The 10,241-nt window shown below is 44.6% G+C and overlaps 1 protein-coding gene across 1 annotated transcript; it reads right to left on the bottom strand.

Annotated features, from left to right (window-relative positions):
- Window positions 1-2,305: 2,305 nt before the first annotated feature.
- On the bottom strand, window positions 2,306-9,952 carry LOC102277803 (boLa class II histocompatibility antigen, DQB*0101 beta chain). Its single transcript, XM_070360798.1, is given in 7 exon segments — window positions 2,306-2,667; window positions 3,633-3,743; window positions 4,242-4,523; window positions 8,237-8,260; window positions 8,263-8,442; window positions 8,445-8,504; window positions 9,764-9,952. Coding segments are annotated over 7 exon segments (780 nt in total). The 5' UTR covers window positions 9,873-9,952; the 3' UTR covers window positions 2,306-2,653.
- Between the last annotated feature and the right edge of the window lie 289 nt (window positions 9,953-10,241).

The following is a 10,241-nucleotide window of genomic DNA, read 5'->3' on the forward strand; positions in this document are numbered from 1 at the left end:
AACAAACAAATAAATGTTTTTAAAAATTCATCATCTCTTAACTTCCATTAACTCCACTGGCTCATCTTCTAACTTAAGAACTTTATTCTTCAGGTAAGCATTATAGTCAAGCAAAGTTATGTTACTGTAAGATGTTAAACTGCAGTAAAAATTTAATCTCAACGGCTTAGCTCACTAAAAGGGACTCCATTCTGCAGTCATTCAAGGAATTCAGGTTATACAGTTTCCAGCATCTTGTACACCATCACCTCAACAATGCTTTCCAGGCTTGCAATAACAGGGAGAGCATGCAGAACTTACACCCACTTTTAAGTTTCATTGGCTGGTGCCAGTCACATGACTCCAACTTAACTGCAGAGGAGGCTGGGAAATGTACAGAAGCTCATGAAATATTGTTGAACACCACTGTCCCTGAAAGACATACTGACTGATGTAATTGATGATAAGGCCAAATGCTCATGACAAACAGATTGTTCTCTGGTACATGTACTTTTCTCCAAGCTACATGTTTACTAAGACTGAGTTTTTTGGCCAGCAAACTTGTTTATAAAAGATGTACTTGTTTCAAAGGCAGGAGCCTTATGTGGCCCCTTTGCCTGGAAAAGCAATAAAACTATTCTTTTCTACTTCACCTTCCCAAAAACATACTTGTTATTTTAAATTAAATGATCAATAAAGGATTATATTTCCTAATGAAATCTGGATGCAAAAAAAAAAATTATTTCTATGAAACTGTCACAGACAGGAATTAAAGAAGATATTGACCTCTCATTAAGAAGGAATCTTCCTGCATGGGGCGTGTGTGACAAAGTTGAACTGTAAGAATGTCATAGAATACACTCATCTTTTCACTCCTGTGAAAAGGTCTTGTATTTCAATTAAAAAGTCATATCTCAATGTCTCCCTAAACTGTGAATCTGGTTCAATTTCCAGTCCTGTCTCTTGCCTTTGCAGGATCAAAATCAAAGAGCTACATACTGAGCCCGTCTCCCTGGACCCCCCTCACAAGCCCTTCCAATTTTCCCATGATATCACTCTCTCTTTACTCCTATTGTGAATGGCAACACCCATCCTAAGGAAGATGGCAAAGTCAGCACAAAACCTCTGACTCCACTCAGCATCTTGCTCTGGGCAGATTCAGACCAGGACCTCCTTAGGAAGCAGAATCTGGAGTCCCCACACTCCACTGTGTCCCTGGCTGATGACCTGGAGTGCATCCTGGGGTACAAGAGATAAAGATCTCAAGAAAGCCTGAACTTCCCAGGAGAGGGAATGACCTGCCATTGCCCCTCAGGTACAGTGAGTGGATGAGTGATCAGGGAAAAGGGGATGTCTCGTCCTCAGAGGCATAGCTGTCCATAACCTCAAAGATAAGCAGCCAGCCACACATCTTAGTGATTAATCCCAGGGTCTGAGATGAAGACTAGCCTCTAGGGCTGGATCAATGTCTTTGGAGCCACCAGGTACAGTGACCTGAGAAGAAAATATCATCACAAATTGACAGGGGAACTCTATCTTCTGAGAATTTCACCTGAGTGGTGCCATAAGATGACTGTGCAGGACATGAGGGTTGGGATGAATGTGAGTCAGTACCTCCAATGAGAGACCCTAGAGCCAGAGGGAACTCTGCCATTTGTCTTTTGGGGTCCACAAAAAACAAACTCCCCTTAAGCCACTCCACACTAAGGAGGCTCTGTAGACTGGAATACTCCATTTGACTGATGCAGACTCTCCACGTTGGGAAGTCATTTCTTAATCAGGGAATGGGCTCAATGCCAGGAGTCTGCATGCCATGTACAGGATGATGTTTCTGAAAGGTGTGCATGTTACCAAGGCTGGGCCAGACAGAATCCTTCCTAGAATAATTAAAACTCTGGAAGACAATCCAGAATAGGATATAACAGAGATAGGGTCAGACACACAAACACAGAAACAGAGATATGATGTGAGGTGGTAAGAAAGAAAGATGCAGAAAATAGAGAGATGCAGATACATAATGACAAAGGTGTAGACAGAGAAAAGTTTATTTTCTTTCTCTTCTGTCCACCCACCCCTACATGGCACACAGTGGTGCTTCTAGTCTCCTGGTCCTCAGTTGGCTGGTTCACCCCAAAATAGTTTCCTTCATTCTGCAGTGGTTCCTACCTCTACTCATTTAAGGAGGTTCTGCTGCTGCTGCTAAGTCATTTCAGTCGTGTCCGACTCTGTGTGACCCCGTAGACAGCAGCCCACGATGCTCCCCCATCCCTGGGATTCTCCAGGCAAGAACACTGGAGTGGATTGCCATTTCCTTCTCCAATGCATGAAAAGTGAAAGTGAAGTCATGTTTAATTATGATTTTAGAAAAAACTCTACAGCCTGGTAAATTATTTCAATGTGTTTCTTTTGCATACTCTGTTGGGTAAAAATGGGAGCAGAGGAAGCTCTTGGGGTCTCAGTAGATGCAGCTGACAATGCACAGGCAGAGGTTCCAGGGTCAGTGGAGGAAGCAGCACCACAGCCAGATCCATGGTTGGGGGATGGCCACAGGAAATGACCTGGTGACTGACTCTGATCTCAGAGTGGGACAGGCTGACAAGCATCTGGGAATTCCGGGCAAGGTCAGGCACGCATTATAGAAGAGCAAACACCAATCCCAAAATATCCTCAGGAATCAGCGCATGAGCCCTGTAAAGAGAGAGAGTGATCAGCACACAGGACTCATACTTCAACCTGACAAGGAGGCACAGGAAGCAGGGGAGCAGCTGTTGTCCTTCTGGGGGATATGAAGATTTCAATTTTTTAGTAAATTCAATGATAGCTCACCTTCTGTCCACCACATTCAATCACTTATAAATGCCCACAGGCAGTAGCCACCAACATGTGGTACAAAGTAGGTGATATCCTGGTGTCTATCTTTCAAACCAGAGCTCTGGCTCCGAGTGTCACAGAAAGATGCCATCAAAGTTATGGCCTGATTCTGGGGAACAATCTCAAGAGCTTCCTACAGAACCTCCTACAGAAACTTCTTCCCTAACTCTTGATTCCATAGCAGGGAACAGGTCATGAATGAGACACTGCACCCAGGCACACTCACCTCACACCCTTCCCTCCTTTATCTGTCCCCACAATCCCCACTGACACAGAACAGAAATAGAGCACCTGCTGCTAGGGGTCCAAAATGTCCTACAAAAGATCTCATGACACAAACAGCCACTGCCTTACTCACCCCAAAGGAAAATGAGATAAGCAACTCAAGGGGAAATGTATTTCTTTCTTATCCATTGACCACATGCCTTAACTGCCCTAAGCTAAAATTCCCCCAAATGAATGAAGCTGTCACTAGAAGGAAAGGAAACCAGTGCTCTGACCCTCTTAATGGAGGAAGTTTTCAGAAATGAGCCCATGAGACAATGATGAACTTTAAAGAAGTCTTAGAATAAATCCCACCTGTCATCTCCATGGCAGGGCTACCCTTTCAAATCAGTAAAGTCAGACTCCAATGTCTCCCTAGGTTGTTCATTTCCTCCCACCCCCAGCATCACCTCCCCCTTTCAGGATCAGGAAGAAAGAGCTACATCCAGAGGCAGAGGCTGCCCTGAACAGACTGTCTCAATCACAGCCCATCTTCCCATTTCCCCAGAGTTCCTTACCCTTCTGGCTTCTGTGATGGATGATGAGACCCAGCCCAAGGAAGATCAGCCCCAGCACGAAGCCTCCAACACCACTCAGCATCTTGCTCTGGGCAGATTCAGACTGTGCCCCTGGGGAGCAGAGCCTGAGTGTCAGCATTTGTCCCCACATCTCACGGTGTCCCTTTAGGAAGCTTGAGGTCTAGTCTGAGAATCAGGAGGTGGAGGTGTCAGGGGAACCTGGCTCTCCATTTCGACCATCCCCAGGGGAGGGACCCACCACTGGATCTTTGGACACAGTGGGCAGGTGAGAGAAGGTGAAAGTGGATCCCTGCTCTCAGGGAGACTTCCATAACCTTAGACTTTGAGACTGTGGTCACCAGTCAGTTCTACAGAGCTACCAGGCTGGGCTCTGGGGCAATGATGTGTAGAGTGAGCTCCCTGTATGTGAAAAGACAATGTGATTTGGCTCTTCTAATGCCTGTGCTAGGAGGCATGAACACTCTTGTGTCCTGTGATTTCCAGTTCAGTAGTGATGCTGGGGACAAGGGATGAGAGGGCATGGACTGGGGAAACTCTGTCTGCCCTGTCCTGTAGGGCCCACAGTGAAAGGAAACCAAGTGCCCTTACGCCACTCCACCATGATGGGGCTCTGGAGGCTGGGGTGCTCCACACGGCAGGTGTAGACATCTCCTCGCTGGGGGGTCATCTCCAGCATCACGAACATCTGGAAGGTCCAGTCCCCATTCCTAATAAGAGGGGTGGACACAACACCGGCTGTCTCCTCCTGGTCATTCCGGAACCACCGAACCTTGATCTGGCTGGGATAGAAATCCGTCACCGAGCAGACCAGCAGGTTGTGGTGGTTTAGAGCCTCTGTCCTGGATGGGAAGATGGTCACTGTAGGTTCCACTGAGGGAGAAACAGACAGGAAAAGATAATGAGACGTGAGACCACACAGCACATCTTCCAAGGCAGGAGTCCTTCCTTGGGACCAGAGTGGAAAGATCCTTGGATTCCAAGCCTTGGATTTAGATCCATGCTGAGTCATTTAATTAGATTGAATAAACACATTGGTCAGTTTCCTTTTCAGTCTCAAAAAATCATTGTAATCACTCTATGGGAGTTATTCTGTCAATACTAATTGATAATGGAGCATTTTAAAATTATAAATTAAAAATAATTATAAATTAAAATTATAAATAATTTTAAAATTTTTTAAAAAAAAAAACACCTGGACTTGTTTTCTCCCCCACCTACTAAAGGTGACCATCAGGATCAGCACTAGTGACTTGTGCTGGGACAGTGATACTGTTTTCTGTTAGTCCCTGTGCTCCCCACAGTAGAGAAAATCCTGCAGCTTTGACTCCCACCTGCTGGCTGAGATGATCAACATTAGTCATGCCCTCAGGAACAGCAACATGGACTAAGAATTAAGAAAGTATAGACATTTCTATGTCCAGCAAAGTAGGTCAACAATGACTATTCCATCCTTCCTACAAGTAATGCTTCTCAAACAAGCTATATTCTATAATTCTTAGCCTGCAATATTAACAAAATTTGAGAGCAAGAGCATGCTCTTCTTACATGTTGCCAGTCAACAAAGCACCTCTCTCAGCTTTTAGCCTAACCTTAGCTCAGATGCCATACTCTAGTGAACTTCACACACACACACACACACACACACATTGCATTAAGATACATAAACTTCCAGGGACTTCCCTGGTGGTCCAGTGGATGACTCAACACTCCCAAATGCAGGGGTCACAGGTTCCATCCATGGTGGGACAACTAAAATCTCGCTTGCAGCCCAAGTGCTGCAATGAAGACTCAGTGCAGCCAAAAATAATAATGATAAATAAATAAAATTAGCTACACATATTATTTTAAATGATATATAAACTTCCATCTCCACATCATATATCCCACCTATATTTTATTCATTCTTTGATTCATTTATTAATCCAATCAACAAACATAAATTTGACAAGCACAGGGAATCCAATGATATATACAAGAACATGGCCCTTGACTTCACAGAACTTGCAATCTAATATTAGAAACAAACAAAAAAAGAATGTTATTTTAAAAGTTTGTAATTTTTGAAGTAAAGGAAAGGGGACTTTAAAAACAAGTAACAATGATAAAATGTTTGACTATGTTTCAATTCCTTTATCTTCTAGGATTGCTACTCATCATCAAATGCAACATACCTCCCAAACTTCTTTAACACATCTTATCCTTTATTTATCTAGGCATTGTACTGAATCACCCTCATTCTCTTAGCCTGAAACCATAGTAAATATTTCACGTGTGGTTTAGTTATTTGATAACATGTTATGTTCTCTCATTTCCTCTTTTTTCTTCTATTTTTCTATTCATATTCAAGTGTAACTACTGGCTCCCTGTTCTACTCCATTCCCCTGCTATTAAGAATAACTGTCTTGTTCTGAAATCAGACATTATCACATGTATTCTCTATAGAAAATATTCTGAGATTCTTGCAGCAGTTGGCCTGAGTTAATGAGAATGTTATATAAACATTTAACTGTGACTTGCTGAGGTGAGCAGGCAGTCAAATTACCCCAATTACATGTCACTCATGAGCCATCATCTGGAAGGAAGAATGCTTTTGTTTTGGTCTTGACTCTTGATCAGGTTCTTCTTCCTGGGCTCTGACTGAAGTCATAATCAGCTATGTGGACTTATAAAATCTGTTCATCTTAAACAGATTGGGAGTAAAGGTAGAAGGCACAAGTTCAAGAGAAAAATGTTAGAATAATTTTTTTATGAAAAAGAATTGAATTAACAAAAATATATGTTGTTGTTCAGTCACTAAGTCTGTACAACTCTGTGACCCCATGGACTGCAGCACACCAGGCTTCAGTTAATCCTTTCCTATCTTCCAGAATTTGCTCAAACTCATGTCCATTGAGTCAGTGATGCCATCCAGCCATTTCATCCTCTGTTGCCCCTTCTCCTCCTGCCCTCAATATAAGTACTCAGTGACATTAGGATGAAGAAGAAGGCAAGACTGTGAAGTGAGCTAAAAGTTATATGAACCTGTATAGATAACACTGGAGTCAAACTAGGGATTAATCAGTGAGTTTTCAGCCCTTTGAATATATCATTTCATCCCACTACCATTGAAAACAGGCAGAAACAGACTGGTACTGCTGCTTCTGGTCATAACTGACTTTAATGGAGGCTTTGCTTCTTTTAGACGCTATACACATGTAGTAAAGAACATGATGACTGTTTTGTATTCGGAGAACACTTCACAACTTAGGGAATAATTATGATGTAATTACTTAAGCTGTTTATTATGTACCAATATTAGTCCATGGGGTCGCAAAGAGTCAGACATAACTGAGTGACTGAACAACAACAAATAGTGTATATAAAATGGTGATGCTGATTGTTAAGGTAGTTGTGAAATGAAGTAGCATAATACAGATGGTGTTTGGTAAGATAATTGTCTAGAACTAGCTGCTTATTACATGGGTATAATTTCTGAAGTGGATGGAAATGTTGGGAGAGGGGGGGAGGGAAAGGCAAGGCAAACTAGTTTAAGGCCAGTCATGTCCGACTCTGTGCGACTAGAAATAATGTTTATTCAGTAATTTAATGGCATTAAAGGGAAGTTATTTATCCCAAAAGGCTCCTCTCCATTTTTCTATGCCATTTGTTGAAAAACTTCTCATAAAAAAACATAAAAAAAAAATAATGTTTATTAAAAAAACTTCAGTCTTTCTACTATGCCATTTGTTGACCTTTTCTAAGAAATTAAAACTCTCTCTTACAATACCATTCAAGTGTTGGGGGCTTTTTTTAGCAAACCATTTTTCCCTCAGACTTTGCATTCACAAATTCTACATTGTTAATTTTGCATTCACAAATTCTAAATCCATTCAAGTCAATAAGAATTTACTTTAAAGCATTGAGCAAAATAGTAAAGAATAATTGATAAAGTCATTTTTAAGGCACTATTTACCTTTCTGTTTCTCTTGAGCCTAAGTGGATGGGCAACCAGAGTACATTTATTCATTAATTTAACAAAGTTTTATGGAGTTTATACTACCTGCCAGTGTGTCAGACTAGGCACACAGGGATAATTAAGACAGACCCGTGGCTGAAAGAAGTCCAGGCCCAGTGATATAGTGATATCCATTTAAGAAACCAGGATTACGGTGAATAATAATTTGAAACCAAAAAGTGAAAATGTATTATTTCATGACTGTAATACATCACCAAGAGTTTAAGTTGCCCTAAGAGCACCCGGAAGTAACCCTAAGGCCACCAGGCTGAGCTGTCAGGCCTCCAGGAAGCAAATACGCCAAAGGCACCAGGCCGGGAGGTGCAGAATGAGTGGAAATAACAGCACAGGACGGGGCCTTCGAGAGGTGACCCACACCAGGCAGGCCGGGCCGCCTCTGCAGGGAAGTCTCCAGGGCTGCCAAATTCGATGCCCCCGCCCCACACGCTGTGCCCTCGGTCCCCTGTCCCTCAGCGCCTCTCTGTCCCATCTGAGGGTCTGGGGACCCCCTCCCGGAGGACTCGGGCCCCTCCCCGCGCGAAGTCCTGGTGGGGGGAGGGCGGCCCCGCGGAGGGCAGCCAGCACTCACCTCGCCGCTGCCAGGATGAATGGGCTCCGCCTGGTAGTTGTTTCTGCACACCGTGTCCGCCTCGGCCCGCGTCTGCTCCAGGATGTCCTTCTGGCTGTTCCAGTACTCGGCGTCCGGCCGCCCCAGCGGGGTCAGCGCCCGGTACTCGTCCCAGTCGCTGTCGAACCGCACGTACTCCTCCTGGTTGTAGATGTATCTGGTCACACCCGCACCCGCTCCGTCCCGTTGGTGAAGTAACACAGGCCCTTAAACTGGTACACGAAATCCTCTGCGGGGAAACAGCAGCTCGGTCAGGCGCAGCTCCACAGCCCCACGCGGCGGCCGCTCGGCCAGATGGGGAGGTGCCGGCCGCCGCCAGCGGGGTCCGTAAACCTGAAACCCGCCGCCTCTCAACCCCTGTTCCTCTCCAGCCCGGCCCTGCGCCTTCTGCTGTGAACCCGGGTCCTCGAGCGGTTCCTCCCCAGGCTCCCAGGATGTGAGGAGGCCTGACGCTGAGGGAGCCCTAGGACCTGTGATCCCTAGAGGCTCAGAATCAAGTAAACAGGGCGGCAGGTTGATTTTGCATCCATCTCTGTACTTAAAGATTCTCACATGAAATCCGATTTTACCCTGAACTCCTGGGAACCTCAGAGACAAACGAGAGCAGGAGAGTTCAAGGGATGGCAAAGGACCTGTAGAATTAAGCTTGTCCTCCTCCTGACAGGAGTATTCTCTTGGTCCCCAGCAAAGTGTCCTTACAACGCCTTGGCTTACTCTTGAGTTTCTGCCCCCCGCACCCGACTCCCGTGTGGTTTGAAGGGACCAGCAAACCCCACCCCACCGCCCCCAGTCCTAAAAAGGGCAGTTGATTCACAGAAAGAGTATGGACTTTCAAATTAGATTAGAGCTAATATATAATCAAATATATATTCTCTTTTTATGTTCTCCTTTGTCCTAAATCCTGTCCATCCTCAACTCAAGTTTCTGAATATCACTCAAGTCACCAGTTGACTACAAATCAGTGAAACTTGAGATTAAAATTCTGTCTGTGGTCACCCAGGCAGCTCCACTCAAGAAAAAAAGTTTGCTTCCACAAACCCTCCACTGAGAGTCAGGAATATACAGTCTTCCCCTCAAATGCTGAGCTTGCAGAGACCATGGCTGCCCTACACATCCCCAACCCGTAGTAGTAAGTCCAGACAAGGTCTTGGGGGACCCTGAAATGACAGATTCTGCAGTGCCTTCTTTGGAGAAAGTCACATCTTTAAAAAAAAAAAAATGCCCATGCTCACTTTGTCCTGGCACTTGTAGATACACACTATGTCTCATCCTCCCCGTTACAACATTCCCAGGGTTAAACCTGTGGGAGGGGAATTGTCCTCACCTTGTCCTTAGAGGGTGGAAATGAGAATGTAACATAGCCCTCATTCCCAATGGGAGGAAATGTGTGATAAAAGACAGTATCCCAAGATCACACCCCAGCCCAAGGGTCCCTCAGAGCCTGCTCCCCAGAGTGGTGGCTCCAGGGAGCAGCTGCCCTGCACTTACTTGGCGAGTCTCTGCCCTCAGCCCCTGGGGTGCTCAGCATCACCAGGGTCACCATCACAACTGCTGTCCAGAGGCCTCTGGGGATCCGCAGAGCCACCATCCCAGACATAATTGAGAACAAAGGAAGAAGTAATGGTAGTCAACACAGCTCAAACACAGTGGATCTGGTGAGACCACTTCACAGAATAAAAGCCTATGAGAGCTTCCATGTATGGCAGGATTGGAGAGTCCCTAGAAAAGGGACCAATCAGCAGTGGAGCGGAAAAACTTCATCTGTTTCTGGGTAGACATTTTTTTTGAAGGTTCTTAATCTAATGCCTGGCACTGTGTCCTAATCAAATTACACTGGATTGAGATGAAAATGTTCTCTCAGTTATACAATATCTGAATATTGAATGCCTTAGGAGTTTAAATAATGAAAAAAAATGATTCAAGAGTAGATATTTCTGTGATTTATTTAAAACCTATTGTTCTTAGA

Source organism: Bos mutus, chromosome 23 (genome assembly GCF_027580195.1).
Source record: "Bos mutus isolate GX-2022 chromosome 23, NWIPB_WYAK_1.1, whole genome shotgun sequence".
In the NCBI taxonomy this organism is placed as follows: Eukaryota; Metazoa; Chordata; class Mammalia; order Artiodactyla; family Bovidae; genus Bos; species Bos mutus.